Below are 17,922 nucleotides of genomic sequence, written 5' to 3'. Positions count from 1 at the left end.
GGTGCGTGTATTCTTAAGATGTTATGATTATTATGGTGAATGTCGCATATCACTTTTTGACATTTCACGACCGTTTTATGCGGTAAGTGAGGTGAGGTTTTCGAGTTTGTTTCTATAGAATACCCCTTTTTCCCAAAGGGGGGGGGGGGGGGGGGTATGTGGGCCGGAATGTGGTTTTTGACAGTAGAATAATTAATTAATGACTAGTACCTACCTAGACGGACTTATACAAAGCCCAAGTATTATATCATATATTTCGTATACTTAGTATAACGTGCATGAGCTAAAAGATTCACAAAGAGGTTTCCATACTAACCATCTCCTTCGTTGGTGTACCGAACGAAACAATTCGACGAAAGACGATGGTCGAAATCATAGGACTTTTATAAGATACACAAGATTGAGGTGGAAATGGGCTGGATATTTGGCAATGAAGATGGAAGGTGTCACGGAGTTGTGGACTAGAAAAGTGGAGAGAATCTCCGTGTATTAGTCGTATGTCACCATGACAATGACGGGTGCGGTACGGTACGAATACGATTAACCGAAATAGTGTAGCAAATTAGAGGTGACTTATGTCTAGCCGTCCATTGAAAATGAAAGCATGGAAGATGAAGATATGTATAGTTGCTGTTTGGGTTTCGTGTTTAATTAAGCGAGGTACAGAACGTTTAGCATGCGGATCGAAGATATGCTTAAATCCTACCAGAATAAAGTATACATATTTATAACAATATTTTGTTTTAAATAATTCCAGTGTATTCTTTGTTTTAACCAAAATAAAGTTTAATAAATGGAAAACTGTCAAAACGTTTTAAAAAGAATTATTGCCGCAATTAATTTTAGCGCAAATAGCGTTCTGTTATTCTGGAAATTGCTGGATTAAGTCATTCATTTTAAAATATAAATATATATATTTTTTATAAAAACAATAATCCTTTTATATTATTTATATAAATAACTTATTTTTAACAAAATTATTTAAAAATAATCTTAAGATAAACATATAACAAAAGAAACATATATGGTAAAATGTCATTCATATCTTGACATATTCGGACTTAATAGCCATTTATACTTTAATCAAACTTATAGTATAAGTTCACAATTTTCACCATAGATTAAAGCATATGATTAAGCAAACTGAAAATATATCATTAAATATTGGCCAGTTATAAATAAATTTTCTTTACGGCATTTTTTAATTCTATTTAATATTTTATTATATCGTTTAATACAACTAAAAATATTGGTTTCATTAGTAGTAAACCTGACCCTGAGATTACCTTCGCTGCTAGGAAGCGAATCCAATACGGCACTTACACCTAAAACGTAACAGGCGTCCGAACGTGGAAACCGCCAACCATCACTCACCGCCCATCGCTGCGAACTCGCAATTTTCAATTGTGGTTTCATGTGTCGTAAATTCTGAATTTTAGCAAAAATTGTTTACGCATAGTGGCTCGGTTAACATTGTGCAGTTAATAAAAAAAACAGCTCTGGTAAGTTTCAGTTGTCGATATTTACGTTGGAAATGATTAATTGCACTATTGTTTTGAGAAGGAAATCGGGAGTCGGCATTAAATCGGTTTCGGTGTCTGAGTGATACACTGCTCAGTGAGTTTAACGCGTTTTTAACGGCCGATGTAAATACGTCGTAAGATAATTATGCATTGATGTTAGTGCCTGCAGTGTACCGGCGCCCCCATCGGTGACTACGCGCGTACGCAGATATCACTGCCGAAGATTACACGATAAAGTGAAAAAGTTTCGCGTTTATGAGTGACACAAGTGCCAGGTGTGTTCACATTAAATAAATTAAAATATTTTAATCAAATACGAGACGGTAATTTATTGTTATGAATTATTACAAGTTTGAAAAAGTGTTCGTTTTTTAATCGGTATTTAATTACAGCACAATGAATCTGAAACTGAACAACGAGGTAAGAAGCTCTGTCAACTTGCTTCATAAAGAGCCTTCCACTGTAAAGGTAATTCTAATACTTGTATATTCTTCTGGTAGCACACTAACGTACCGTCAACATAGAAATAATTTCATATATGTATTAAATACTAATTGTTAAATTAAAGAATTTGTTAATTGGAATCAGTTTTGTATAAGGTCATTTTAATGATTCCTGTATACAAAAGTTTTTAATATATTTTAAATACCTATATTAATTATCATTCTTTACAGTTTTTTTTATTAGAATGTATAAATATAATTGTAAAAAAATGCAAAAATAACATATAATTATATTTTATTAAGGCATGTCGTTAGTAACGCGCCGAAAAATTGCAGATATATGTATTTAACTACAATAATTATTTCAATAACTTTTATAATAATTCATATTTCAAAAATCTTTCCTTAACTTTGATAAATAAATAATTTTACTGTTCGCTTTTTTACTATGTTTTAATAACATAAATGTTTTATATTATTACTTAAAGATGTATTGTTATTTGCTGTTAATAATAATAATAATGTCCTCCAGACCGATTTCGGCCACGGCGGCCAATCTCAAGAGAGATTAGCCAAATACGTAGGAGATATTATAGTGCACAAGTGTGTGCGCAAACAAAAGTGCACTCTCTATTCCCTTTCTTTCATAATCCGATGGGACGGCAATGCGACACTACGTGCGGCTTTACGTGCTTTTCGAGGCACGGGAGTGTACATACTTCTAGACAACTTCTAGACTCCGGGGTGCTACTGAGAATTTTCTGACGGAAAAATCCAATAACTTTTTATTAGCCTGACCTGGGAATTGAACCCAGGACCTCCGGGTCTGCGGCTTTACATCAAGCCACTAGACCAACGAGGCAGTCGCTGTTAATAATATCAGACACATGTACACATAACTTTTGATGCTGTAATACAGTTAGTTTTAAACTATTTTTAAACATGCATATACAAGTATATAAAGGTATACATACAATAACATATATACAATATATTCATAACCTCCAAATTCGTCAATACACTGCAATAATGTATAAATACACTGACAATCGTTTGAAAGTAAGCAATTATTGTAAAACAATACATTCATTTTGTCAATACACCCCACTCTTTCTTTAGCATATATTACACTAAAATATTATCATAATTAAATAGTATTTTCTATAGAAAATTAAATAATAATTCGCGAAATACATTCGTGGACAAGTTAATGAGAAATGTGAACAAAAATACTTAAAATTATTTCAAACTCTTATCTTGGAAAATCTTAAATATAAAAATGGCCGACATTTTACTCATTCATAATTATTTATCAGAACTGATAATCAATTACAGAAATCTTGTAGCCGTATTGTGCGATTTATATTAAAATTATGGTATTAGTTTAACTTAATTAAATATTCTTGCCGGTACTTTTCATAATAGTAAAATCTGCATTCAGAATAGATATCATATTTTAATGTTTAATGAAATTTTGTATAATGATGATGCAAAGGTGCTTGTGTCTTAAGTTAATAGAACTTATTGAATACAATATAATACTCTGTTTTGATATATATTAATATGAGAGAAGCTACCTCTAAATTTTCTTTCAAGACTCGTCTCCGTGAGCATATTTTGTTAGAAAGATCCTAATTCTTGTCATCTTATGACATCTATAATACACTATTATTCATACGTTTATACTATTCATATTATAGCTCTGTATTTATTTTGTTAAAGTCATATTTGTATGTATGTATATTTTTGATTACTAATTACCGCCTTCACGGATTTCTGCTTAGCCTAAAGGTTGACTGGTAGAAAATGCCTTCAGGCATTAAGTCCACCTTTCGTTCGAACTACACATTGTGGTAGTCAAGAAAGTTTTAAATAAATAAATAATGTTTATATTATATACTACATAATAATTCCTCTATTAGAAACAAAGAACAAACATGGATTTGTACAAAAGTATGCATGGATTCCATTTGGAATAATAATAAGAAATATAATAAATTATTTATTGTAATTCCTTCATGCAGGTCTAATACCTACATGAAGAAATTAAAATAAATAATTTGACGCGGTTTGACCTCTTAAACATTACTGCTTCGCTCCGTGACGTGACAATAAATACGCTATCAAACGCAAAAGTTGTATTCAAATTGGACGTTTAGATCTTGAGCTAAGCGTGTTCAAACAAATTAAACCTTCAGATTTACATATAATATTAATATATATTATTACATATTAGTACTTATCAAAATGTTATTCAGTGAAGCGTAAAAAAAGTTTTTTAATAGTTCATATTCTACCGTATCCGTGTCCGTAACCGCCTGTAAATATCCCACTGCTGGGCTAAATAAATGTCTCCTCTCCCTTTTTTGAGGAGTAGGTATGGAGCTTATGCCACCACGCTGCTCCATTGCGGGTTGGTGGAATACACATGTGTCAGAATTTCAGTGAAATTTGATACATGCAGGGTTCCTTACGATGTTTTCCTGTACCATAAAGCAAGAGATGAATTATAATAACAAATTAAGCACATGAAAATTCAGTGGTGCTTGGCCGGATTTGAACCCACGATCATCGGTTAAGATTTACGTGTTCTTATCACTGGACCATCTCGGCTTATGACCCTATAATAGTGTAATACGATTACACAAATGTACACAGCCATTTTGTTTATATTAACGTCATCTCAACTGTCTAAACCAGACAAAATTAAATAAATACACGTATCTTTATACAAATTCACTAATAGAAGCGTAATTTAGCAGAAAAAAGTTCCATTGTATTTTTTTTGTTTTCAAAGCTTTTAAGTTATAGCCGCTAATAAAATATGTTTCATTATAATTTTATCTTAAATTTTAAAACGTTGTTTTAAAAATGCTTTTAAAATGTTTACTCAAACCTTTTAGCAAATGTTCATAAATTATAATGTAGTTTACGAAATACAACATTTTGTGAAAAATTATAATTATACAGAAATATATATTTGCTGTAAGTTATGGTGCTCAATTAAGACCACTAAGCCTAAGCGTAGTGCAACAATGTGTGTACAAATAAAAGTGTAATCAATCTCTGTTTTCTCTTAGTTATTCAGAAATGTATACAAAATTAAACAGATATGTCTATGAAAGTTTTAAGTACCTTTGAGTCTCCTAGCGCATTCCATAACTTGAAATGTCTATTGCTTCGAGTATAACTGGCACGAAACTTCGGTTCCTAATTAAAAAAATAACTATAGTTACAGACAATTACTACACGAAATCCAAAGATTTATGATTACTATAATCGGTTCTGTCAGATTTACATTTTAAAGATAAAAAATCCATGGAAACCAGAACACATCCCTTAGCGATAGACCAACTCAAAACACAAGACGTGACTCAGATGATGCATAAAATATGAATGGCTTTTATTACAGCTAATTGAATTTATTTTACATAACACTTTATAATAAATAAAATACGAATGTAAAACGACCGAACTTGATACCATTTTTCTCATAAATTTTATATTAAGCATATTCGGGTTTACTTAACTTGATTTAAGGGAGGTTTAGTTTAGAAAAAGACATAGCATTGTTTGATTAATCACGAACACAATATTACATTAATATTTATTTGAAAAACTGTTCACGTTTTTAAGTGTGAGCGTTTCAATTTAAGTCAATTGGACTTTACTCGTAAACAACTCAACACTTATCATGGTCAACCTCAATTAAATAATATTTTTCATTACTATTTGTATAAAAGTAGGATTCTTTATACAAAATATAAATCGTTACATTAATGATTGAATAAAAACAAACTTATCCAACCATGAGATCGTGGCTGAATATTCAGCGTGTTTCCATACATGCGTAATTCAATCACTGACTCTGATTGACTGGTTGATTCGGTTGAAGCGAGAAATTCCGACAGGTGCCCAGGGAACGTTATTAATCCAATAACACTAATATTATCATGTACCCACATTCAAATATGTTAAAGTGCACGCGATTCTGAACCGTACGATATATTAATCTGCTCCAAATATATCGTAACATCAGACCGCGTCTATGATTTTGCAGAGAACTGTACCGTTTGTATAAAACTCATTAACACACAAAGCACGTAACGTTTCGAACCTGAAGTATTGAAACTATAGGGATAGATAAGCTTCGAAAATTCTGAAACTTAACAATATTGTTTAAGACAATATCGCTTCAGCTGGCTTTAATAAAATCGAAACGCGCTTCGCTGTATCATATTTGCTCCATCTAATTTTGCCGTACGCATAAATTAATTTTAAAAAAATAATCTATGATTAAATTGTCCTGTATTTTAAAGTGATTTTATATCACAATAAAAATATTAATCTAAATGTATAGTACGTTCACGTGATTTAATCTTTTATTTCAATTTGGTTTCGAAGGGACGTTTTAAGTAGTTTCACCCAACGTAGAGTTCAACGCGGACATCATTATACAAGGTATTTAATTTTACGCATAGATAGATATAATATACCATAAATATAGACGAGAGAAGATACGATTACAGAGGAAATAATCTGGTATTATTATATTAATAATAAGGAAAAGAGAATTTTTGAATGTGTCAAATTATGTTAATTATGACATGGTTATTTTCGCAATCACCCCTTCTTTCAAGAGTTCGTGACTATTGTCATTACTCTGTTATAATGAACGATAAAAATACGACGTGATACCAATATTACCCGTGTAAAATAATAACACTGGAAATCGAAAAAGTTTTAAATGTTTAAATTTTTATCCATTATGTTAAGTATCGCATTCGCTGTTGATAATCTCCCACTTAAGAACAATAATTTGCACCGTTTCTGTGGGGTGTGTTGGCGGATTTCATTCCAAGCATAAAGACATAACATCTTAAATTCGATGTTTTACGAATTATTTGTAATATTTTAGGTAATTTCATTTAATGTTTAGTGTATTTATAAATCTTAACACGATATATTATGAGGTAACTAGTTATTATATTTGCCTTTATTTATAAAGTACTAATCAAACTTATGTTTATTTGTCCATTTCAGGAAGAAAGGCGTCGTACGGGTCGATATATAGCGATTCTTGTAGGTATAAGTTTGTTCCTGCTGGCGTTGTACCATGCGTGGGTTAGGCGGATACCAGTGGTCGCCAGTCTGGTGGTGCCTGCTCTGATAATGTTCGTCTACGTCGGCTGGGTTTTGTATACTGCATCGAGGGATAAGAAGAGGGTAACTTTTATAATTATGATTTTATTATACTTTAATAACAATCCGTTTAAGTTCCACCGATAGTAAAGGCCTCATATACTACTATAGCCTATTTCACGACGTAACCTCTCTTTGGCCTTGACATTTTACGTGTTTACGTTTCTTATTTTTTTTCTAACACAAGCATTTTCTCTAACATGTTTTTTTAACATTACAAAAAATAAATCTTTAAAAATGAATATAAAATTGGCACGTTAAAACTTAGTATTTAATTTCTAAGTGAATTTACGACAGTCGATTCGATTGGAATCCGAATATAAAACATACAACTGTCATTAAATAGAGCCGTAATGTTCTTGAGGGAATAAGAATTCTCTTAAACTATTATTTATTCATTATATAGTGGACACGCAGACTTATTTTTTATACACAATCAATATGTGAATAATGTATACAGTAAATGTATGTTTTTCTAAAACTTTCGTAATACTGATATAAAGTACAAAATTGTCAGCTTTATTAGGTATTTGGGAATAAGGAAAAAGTTGCATGATTTATTTCAGAAGGATAAAAATGATTTTCTTTTCCTTATGTAGGAATAAATCACAAAATTGTTGATCACAATATTCTTTTATTTAAATATTAAAATATAATACCGTATTTACGGCTACGGTGTTATTTATTGGTATTATAAACTAGGTGTCTTTATTTACATAAAGCCACCTAGTTTATATTGTGTTATTGTTACAATTATATATATGTAGGTTCATGGGTTTAATGGTTGACGTTAGTTGCGTTACTTGAAATGACTCTTAATTTGTAAACTAGTATTCGAAACCTACACTAAAATATTATCCATGTCCAAATGTCATACCAATTGTCATGGCGATCTATTGAACGATATTGCAGTTTATCTACAGAGTGTAGTGGTGATTAATTACGGAGTCACAATTAATCAATAAATCCTATTTCTTATTAAATTGATAAATCCTATTTGGATAAGGATGCTTGGATTTTAGCTCCGATTCTAACGCAGGACTAAAAGAACAATAATTAAGTATACTAAAACATTGTAAATCTGCTTTATATATGTGACAACTTTCATGGTATCGAAGTCTATTAATCTATAAGAAGTTATAATTCAATTAGGACATTCTATTGAACGGTTACAATGTGGTGGATAATATAAAATTTCTGTTCGTGTTATCGTCTAACTTTGACATCGTAGAATATATATATTTATTATTATTATTATTATTATTATTATTAAAAAAATGTAAATCTATGTTCACTTGGTGATAGGTCAAATCACACCGCTTCCAGGCAGTACTTAGTATTATTGTATTCCGGTTGAAATGGTAAATTTTATTGGCTGTATAGCTCCAACGCACTAGGGATATGACATCTTAGTTCTAAAGGTTGGTTTGACATTAACGATGTATGAAATGATTAATGATTACCGTCAGGTACCGTTATAAAAAAAACCTACAATTATATTCGCAGCTGATTTAGACTTCGAAGAAATACAATTAAGAACAAACTTCGAACTTGGTATAACGATTGGTTAAAAATGTTCATCTGTATATTGTACGAGCTGATTCACAGACAGTCGGCCCGTTTATCGTAAACACCGAAACCGCCACGATCGATTGAAGCGGCTTTGACGTTTTGTTTACAAAGAATGAATTAAAACGCGTTTGTTCAATGTCAAGAACCGTTGTAAATTACGTAATGATTATGAGCTTTACGCGAGAAATAAGCACGGATGAATGATAATGTTCATTTGTTTTGATGTATTTGTTAAACTGTTAAATGGTAGTCACCATACATATTTCAAATAAATATTGTACTACTGGGAAAAATAAAGAAACAGACGGCCCAGTGGCTAGAAACAAAATGAATCCTAGCCGAAAACTACGAGTACACGCCCGGACAGTGTGCAGTAGATTGCACCGAGTTCTTTACAGTAACGTGGTTATATATAAATGTATTATTAATTATTTGTACATGACAGATCATTAAAAGAAATTAATTCAATTTAGTTTCAAAATAATCTTTGTCAAAATAAATGATCATCGCGAAACATCGTGAGGAAACCTGCATGTGTCTAATTTCTCGGAAATTCTGCCACAAGTGTATTCCACCAAACCGCAGTGGAGCAGCGTGGGGGAATGAGCTGCAAACCTTCTTTTCAAAAAAGGAGAGGAGACCTTATCCCAGTAGTGGGACATTCATAGGCTGTTACTGACTGAAATAAACGATGCACTTATATTTACAGTTTTCTGTAAAGAATATTAACAGTTATAATATTGTAATGGGGACCAATCGTTTAAGCGATAATAAAATATATTTGAATGAACACGTAAGAAATAAGGCAAGCACGTACGGATAACATATGTTATTTGACGGGGATAGTAAGATTGCTTGGCGCGAATGTGTTAAAATATTTGTGTCTCAATTTGACTCAATCTTAACCTTATTTCCATACTTGTCCAAAGTAGCATATGTGTATGTCCTGCTGCAAGGCTAAGGTTTCGTCTCCTTTTTGAAAAGGTTTAAAGCTTACTCCACCACCCTGCTCCAAAGCTCACGTCACGATGTTAAGCACATGAAATTCAGTGGTGCTTGCCTGGATTTGAACCGGCAATTATTGTTTAAGATTCATGTATTTTAACCACAGGGCCATCTCGGCTCTGTATTTGTCCAAGTCATTTTTAATTTTATTTTTATATTTATTTATTTTATCTTAATTATTTAAACGGCATATTGCAAGCTAATAACTAAATTGTAACTCTTGACGATAAAGTCAAAATTTTGAACTACTATAGAACGTTACACTTACATCTGTTCGGAAAGAAATAACTCAGACCTGAAAAAAATCGGCAAAGAAATCAGTTTTTTCTTCCAACAATAATTATGGTTAACAATAATAACATTAAATATATTTCTTTTTCAAATGTTCTTTTTCAAATGTTCTCGATCGTTTCATTGACAAGGTGTGTTGTAATATTCTTTAGAACGTCTCAACAAATTCTTTAACAATAGTTTTGTTCTTTACAACGAAAATTTATGAACCGTTTTCTAGGATCTTGTTGTAAAAATGTATACATTGTCTTACAAAAGAGTTACTAACTCTACGTAGGCGGGGAACAGAAGTTACAAGTTTATGCTTGTTCCTTGTGATAATAGTAACAATTTCTGGGAAAAACCTTTTAAAACTTAGCTACATAACAGTGTTAAATTTAAATTGGGAAGATATTCTACTCTGTCTTAAACAAATGAATGAAATTATTCTATCTGTAATTTCTTCTGTCCCTTGAGCAATTTTTTCTAACCAACGAGAAGTTGAATAAAAGTTAAATAAATAGCGCGATATAACTTAATTGTTTATGAATTATAATATTTGAATATATTATTGTGCCATCACATCAATAGGCACAGAATAAAACATATGTGGAGAAAAAATAATGTAACAGTTAGAGGTAGTAACTTGCTGTCATTATATTTTCCGCACTGTTTAAAAACATTAAATCAACATTTTAAAATTAACAATAAATATACATAAAGTATCCAAGGCTTTTAAATCTGATGGAATAATAAATATTTATCCAAATTATTTTATCAACAAACAACGAAAGTGTTAAATGAAGTTATTTATCTTGAATTCAGTCGAATTTCGTGATATATGCTTGAAACTAATGGTATATGAAATATTGTTATTATGGCTCAAAAGCAATAATATATTGGTGAAATATTATTAGTATTTCAACAGGTACTAAGTATGTTTAATGATACATTTTTTAAATAAACTTATGATTGTACGCAGCTTTGTTGGCCTATGTGATTGATTTTTTATTTCGACATCGTTTAATTCAAAACTGTATTAAATACATAGATATATCAAATAAAATGTTAAATTTAACTTTATTGTAAGTTAAATAGAGGCAATCTTTAAGATAAGAACATGGTTTGATAATTAAATAGTAAAAAAATAAAGTAAAAGACAAGTATATAATAAGAACAGTATTGATGATGTTTCCAATCACAGTGGCCATTCTCAAATTTAGCAGATGTTGCAGTGTAAAGAACAAGTGCGCTCTCTATATTTCCGCTCTCTAATATAATCTGATTTTACTATTATATTGCCAGTACTCTAAACTTAAAAAACTAAAAAAATCACTGTCAGATAACTTTTTCTGCTTGCCCAAACGTGGGTTTGAACCCAGGAGCTCGGGATCTCCAGTCTTATAAGATTGTCTTTAAACCACTGAGGTAGTATGATTATAATGTTAACGCATGTAGGCGGATGCTCTCATAGGTAACGTATGTTAATAGTAAGACGTTTTCTTAGCATAAACAGTTTGGAGCACGTTTGTTTGTTTTCCCTTATTGTTTACTGACGAAGTATGCATATACAAGGTCACGCTATTAACGCCCGACTGCCAATTTTCGACATTCGATGATAGGTTAACGCGTCAAAAATATTTTATATTGATTAAATTGTTCCGAAATTAGATAATGCACCATTTGAGTAATATGAATAATACATGGTAATTTAATATTGACTATGTAACTATGCCCGCGATTTAAAGATTTTATTTTGTCAATTATTTTATTATTTTTGTTAGTATCCACGGCAATTAATTTTTTACGTCACGGGGAAATACTGCAAATATCAGATGAAATTCTGCAATATGTATATTATCTACCCATCATCGTAGAGCAGCGTGGTAGAACAAACCCAACCTTTATATGGGGAGTTCTCTTTACCTAATAGTGGCACATTTATAATATGAACCATAATAAAAACTAATAATATGAAACATAATAATAAAAACAGTCGTAAAAACGTCAGCTTAAAATGAATTGAACTTATCTTTGACAACGTTGAAAGATAACGACATAGTGTACAGAACAAAGCTCTTGTTTTGATTCAAGAATTTTATTGTGGACAAATGATCGATCGTCTCGCTTCTTGGCGTATGTCCAGAGTGTAGTTCAAATAAGCAAGTAGCGTGAAGGGAATTGACGAATGCGGCCAATGCGACATATAATGTTTGCATATAAATGAAACTGTTAAGTTCCCTAAAATGTATAGTTTAGTAAAATAGTTCATGCGTAAAGCACAATCAAATTGAAGCAGTCTTCATATCTCCCACTCCACTATCTTAGCTTTCACCGTCAACGTGCTTTTAAATTATATGACAATGAAATTAAAAATTCAAATTATAGAAGAAAATATATACACTTGGTGATAAGTGAACACACTACCACCCATAAACCGATGCCGTAAAAACTACTAATAATGTCTTACAACTAATATGCCACCAACATTGGAAACTAGATAGATCGTATGTCACTCTTCCAACCGGAACCCAACAGTCCTAAGTATTGCTTTTTGGTCATAGAACGTATGATGGGAGGGTGGTATGTGTTCAGACGGACTTGTACAAAGCTCTACCACCATATAAAGTGTAAGTAAAGGAATAAATCCTTAAAAGAATATTACAAAAGTAAACTTAGGTATTCAAAATCATAATATTTTACGCAAGTCATTTTTCAAGCAAAGCTGATATTTGTTTGAAAAATGTAATAAAACGACGTTGATCGTGCTTAATTAAATCACGGGCCGTCAACGAGTTCTTCACAGCTGCGACACGGTAAAAATTTATATATGATTATTTGCTTAATTTTCATTTAGGAATTTATTTGAAGATTTTAGTATGGTGCATGGATTAATTGTTAAGTATAGAAAAATGACATAAAACATATATTTATATATATATTATTTAATAGTATAAAAAATTATCACAACCTAGATGATCCCATAGGAGAACACGCGAATCGTTATTGTAAGAAGGCGAGTTCGAACCCGGACCAGCACCTCTAAGTTTTGTTGTGCTTAATTTATATTTATAATTCATTTCATGCCCGGCTATGTAAGATAACATCAAGATAAATATGTATACCTGCCACATTTGTATCTATCAATACGTATTAGAACAACATGGTGGATTAGACTCTAAATCTTCTTCTCGAAAGGTGAATATTAAAAATATAATATAACGTTTATGTTTTCTTTTCTCCTCTGAAGAGCAGCATCTCACAACTCCAACTTTGCCCCTTCGTTACTCTTATTGTCAACTACATAATCTTTATATTTTTTAAGTTTGTTGTTGTTATAAGTATGTTGGTACTAAGATGTTTAAAAGCTTTCATTTAACTAAAACTGTACCGAAACTTAAAGTAATGTAAAATGTCGTTTATGTGGAACTAATTACAAATATACTTGCAATATTTTACCTATTAAAAGGCGAAGTTAAAAAATAGCTTGTAAATATAAAACCATCGATTCATAAAACATCACTACTCATAGACAAACATCTGGGAAATTTAACAAAGAACACTATATAACATGGCCTTAAATGTTGTCGTGTTGACGTACTTTGTTTGAGAAATAATAATGAACAGATGACACAAGACAGCCACAGCTACATTTAATGTGGGCTGGTTGGCGTGGTTGATAGATACTAGCTTTCACGCCGAAGGTTGCATGAATGTATTTACAAAAGAAAAATGGTAAATGCAGTATATCAGTTGTCTGGTTTCTATAGTACAAGCTCTGCTTAGGTTGGGATCAGATAGCCGTGTATGAATAATGTCCGAGGAAATTATTATGTTATTATTAATATGACACTTGGTGGGGCCACACCTGTCATCATCTTTTACCCCCGTTACACTAGTATGTTTAAATACATTATCCTTCTTAAAGACTATAAAACTATAACTGATATAGAAACGTAATGATTTAAAACGGAACGGTTTAGTTATGAACGTTATCTAACGGGTGGTTAGTTAGACACTGATTTCTCTCTTTCTTGCATCATCGATTTGACAGTCAAAAGAAGGAGACACAGCGTTGTTTAAATTAACAACTGTTAAATAACGCTTAAAAGTAGTTCCATATAATTGTCGGTAAGTTTATTAATTACAGAAATATACTTATTTGTTTGTACCCGCATTGGAGCAGCGTGGTGGAATAAGCTCCAAACCTTCTCCTCAAAAAGGGAGAGGAGGCCTTAGCCCAGCAGTGGGACATTAACAGGCTGTTACTGTACTGTACTTATTTGTTTGTGTAACTTCAAATTAACAAATGTGGATGAAGTTACCACATTCCCTATTGCTTTTATTATATTCATAAAACTTGCGCACAAGACAATAAAACTAATTGAAATTAGTGATAGTCTCTGGTGACAAGAAAATTAAATGATCTTGTTATTTTAGTATTCAGTAATTACAAGGATTTATAACGGTAACAAATTTAATCATTTATAAGAATAAGAGAAAGTTTTTCTTTTATTCTTTTAGAAAAAGCCTATCAACAATAATAAAAACAAAAACTTGTACTTAAAACAGCTAAATAGAACTAATTTATATTTACCGAAGTCGTCTTTGCGCCGTAGGCCTCCTAAGGCGTAGGCCTGTATTTGCTGTATTTACTAATTATATTATTAAGTTTTATAGTTTATTTTATAGTCGACTTTTGTCGACTGTCGTTTTTAATTCGTGTCTTCATCAATTTTATTATATTATATAATGAATTTAATGTATATATAGTAATACTTGATATTGATATATAGCAATACTTGATATTGTTGTGTTCCGGTTTGAAGGGTGAGTGAGCCAGTGTAATTACAGGCACAAGGGACATAAAATCTTAGTTCCCAAGGTTGGTGGCGCATTGGATATGTAAGCGATGGTTGACATTTCTTACAATGCTAATGTCTAAGAGCGTTGGTGACCACTTACCATCAGGTGGCCCATATGCTCGTCCGCCTTCCTATTCTATAAAAAAAAAATATATATATGCTTAGTTTGATATAAGTAGTATGGGCACGCATATTTAATGGGTCTGACATCAGTCTATTACCTACAAAATCATCAATCCGATTTGATTAAAACTTCTTTCAAAGTCAACGGAATCAACATAGAATGAACGTCTAATGATAAATGTAGATTTTTATTTTTATAACAAATAATAACGAATTTCGTGTAAAACGTAATTCGATTATCTTCGAGTTTGTTGATTTCATGAGAAATATATTCACGTAAATAGAGATAACGAAGTCTGAGAATAGATTTCCATGGCAGTTAGGATCGCTTGTTTTGCGACCACCGGTCTCCAGAGATTCGTTTCGCGCAGTTTTACGAGGGCTTTGAGGTTGAAAATCGTAGAACATGTGGAAATAGTTCTTCTATACAAAATGTGTTAAAACTTTACAGCTATCTGTTTTCAACTATTTATTCGCAGTAAGCGTTAACGACTACCGTTTAAAACCCTTGCCTTTGTTCTTGAAATAGTGTTCCTATTAAAATGTAGTAGGTTGTCAAGTTATAGATCTATAAAAACAATGTGAGATACTAACTAAACGTTTTATTGTTATTTGTGAGAATATTTTATGGACAATAATAACTAATGAAAAAACAAGGGTATAAAATTTGGAATTTGAGATATTAAGAAGGGGGGGGGGGGTATGAAGAAAAATGCTTATCTTGTTTTTGATTTTTCAAACATAAATTTATAAAATTTTCTCCATAGAAAAAAATTCACGAAATGTTCTCTAATCGTTACATTTAATTCTCGTAATGCTATAGAATTTTAAGATGCTGGATAATACAATTAAAATTACAAAAAATCGAGGGCTGCCTCTCGGGATTTTCTTTATAAAACCCTTTTGTTTTATTTTTATAACAACCAAAAGCTTTAGGCGCGTTCTTAAGGAAAAATTTATTTGTTAATATTACGAACCAATGCAATGTGATGCGTATTGAGCAGAGCGTGTTTTTAAAAATAATTAAAATTAAATTAGGGGATTTGTATTAGTATCGTATATATCAAAATATACTTGTTTTGTGTGCAGAGTATGCGTTAACGCATTCCATTTAATATTTATTTTTTATTAATATTGTTTATGGACGAGAAAATCACCCGAAAAAAAGAAAAGACACCCGATAATAAATGGTCCATAAACAATGGCACAATAAGCAATATTATCTATTTCTTACATCGCCAATGTGCCAGTAACCTTGGGAATTAAGATGTTATGTCCCTTGCTGTTTTTCGGTAGATCGTCTGATGAATTCGTTAGAACGTCCATGATAGATATATCCAGAAGGGCTTGCACAAAGCCCTACCACCAATTAGATTTAACATTTAAAATATACGCACAGCATATAGCGTATTATCGGAAGACTGGCCTCAACATTTCACGAGTGAGACACGTAGTGAGACACATTTTACTGAACAGCACTGTTAATCCGTTAACCGTATTGTTAATAATAGTACAGAATTAATAATTTCAAATTAATGCTTGTAATCAATTTTACAACTTATAATTAATAAATACACTAGAAGTTTAATGTGTGTATATTTAAGAAGAAACAGTTTGTAAGTAAAGCTTTCGAAAGGAACTTTAAGAATTAACTATAGAAGTATGTAAAACTATTAACTAAGTGAATATTTTAAAACTAATATATTAAATATTTCAATTAATATGTTAATTACTTTATTACAGCTGCTAGCGGCCGCAGAGGCAGCTTTAAATGCCGCTATGCCAGCGAATGGCGAAATCAACGACCGAACATCAGATTTGTCACATAGCAATATAGAGATATCTGTTATTCCTAACAGAGAAACAAAAATCAGCACACCCGAAGACGCACCAAAAGATTGGTCTGAAATCTCTTCTGTGTTTCTTAAGGGAGACCCGAAACCTGAAGACAAAAATATTCATTTTGTCAAACCTATAATTTTAATAAATGATAAGTTACCAGAAGACTTAGATCAGAAATGGACGAATATTGTCGAAACGTTAACAAATAACGAAAGATTAAAAGGTTTTCAGACACGGAGAAAGTTCAAAAGAAAATTCTGTAGGAAGAAACGACATGCAACTTTTAAAAGATCATATTCGATAGGTTGAGCTATTCAGGTTTAGACAATAAGTAGTACTAATAATGTTTATATTCAATAATACTGTTTTAAGTTGATTGAAATCGCTTGCGTATACTAATAATTTGAAAAAATAATCATTAGATAAAAGCAGAACTAAGATTATTCTCTGCGTAGAATATACTTGGGAAACCTTTCGTTTTTATCTAAAATGATAACTTTTAAAAAGCGATTATAAAGTGTTTGTTTGAAAGTTATTTTTTGCTTTGAAGATAATACTTAGACGTTCAGTATATTTCATTTATCGCTGTTATATGGAAAGATTAAAGAATGAAAATTCATCTTCATGATTTTATTCCGTTTAAAATCATATTATTGAATATATTATTAAAAACTCGTAGATTTGCTTCATTATGTTTGAAATGTATTCCAAAGTTTAATTTAAATAAAAGTTGTATCCTTTTACAATTATTCAATTATATTATCTTGTTAAATTTAGTTTTTTAAAAATTAAGTTTAAGGAATTCCTTTCGAAAAAATAAATTTTATAAAAATATAATATGTTCATCGATGCTTTTATATATTAGAAATAAAATAATTTCTAAGTCACATTAAGACTATCGAATAAAGCGAGTTATAAAGACAATTGAATTAGAATTATAAAGCTATAAGAAATTAATTGTATTATTTGTATAAAATTTTAATATTAATTTAATAAAAGAAAAACTTTTTAAAATATTTCTCATTTAATTTTGTTTAAAATCTATCTCCACATGCGCCCGGCAGATGTGAGTCATAG

At 31.1% G+C, this 17,922-nt stretch overlaps 1 protein-coding gene across 2 annotated transcripts; it reads left to right on the top strand.

Moving 5' to 3' along the window:
* The first annotated feature begins 1,679 nt into the window (after positions 1–1,679).
* Positions 1,680–17,285, top strand: LOC126770319 (uncharacterized). 2 transcript variants are annotated; one of them, XM_050489684.1, is made up of 4 exons: positions 1,680–1,798; positions 1,916–1,991; positions 7,010–7,192; positions 16,747–17,285. In XM_050489684.1, the coding sequence occupies exons 1-4, from the start codon at positions 1,779–1,781 to the stop codon at positions 17,152–17,154; spliced, it is 687 nt and encodes a 228-aa protein (XP_050345641.1). In that variant the 5' UTR covers positions 1,680–1,778; the 3' UTR covers positions 17,155–17,285. The 2 variants fall into 2 exon arrangements, with proteins under 2 accessions (XP_050345641.1, XP_050345642.1); XM_050489685.1 differs by having other exon boundaries at positions 1,704–1,798; positions 1,916–1,943.
* Positions 17,286–17,922: the final 637 nt, after the last annotated feature.

Source organism: Nymphalis io, chromosome 8 (assembly GCF_905147045.1).
Source record: "Nymphalis io chromosome 8, ilAglIoxx1.1, whole genome shotgun sequence".
Classification (NCBI taxonomy): domain Eukaryota; kingdom Metazoa; phylum Arthropoda; class Insecta; order Lepidoptera; family Nymphalidae; genus Nymphalis; species Nymphalis io.
This window is presented reverse-complemented; position numbering and strand designations above follow the sequence as displayed.

Excerpts from the sequence above, each read along its gene's own strand:
- LOC126770319 (XM_050489684.1), top strand. The coding sequence starts at position 1,779 with ATGAGTGACACAAGTGCCAG. Across the intron at positions 1,799-1,915 it reads ATGAGTGACACAAGTGCCAG|CACAATGAATCTGAAACTGA; the intron begins GTGTGTTCACAT and ends ATTTAATTACAG. Across the intron at positions 7,193-16,746 it reads CATCGAGGGATAAGAAGAGG|CTGCTAGCGGCCGCAGAGGC; the intron begins GTAACTTTTATA and ends ACTTTATTACAG.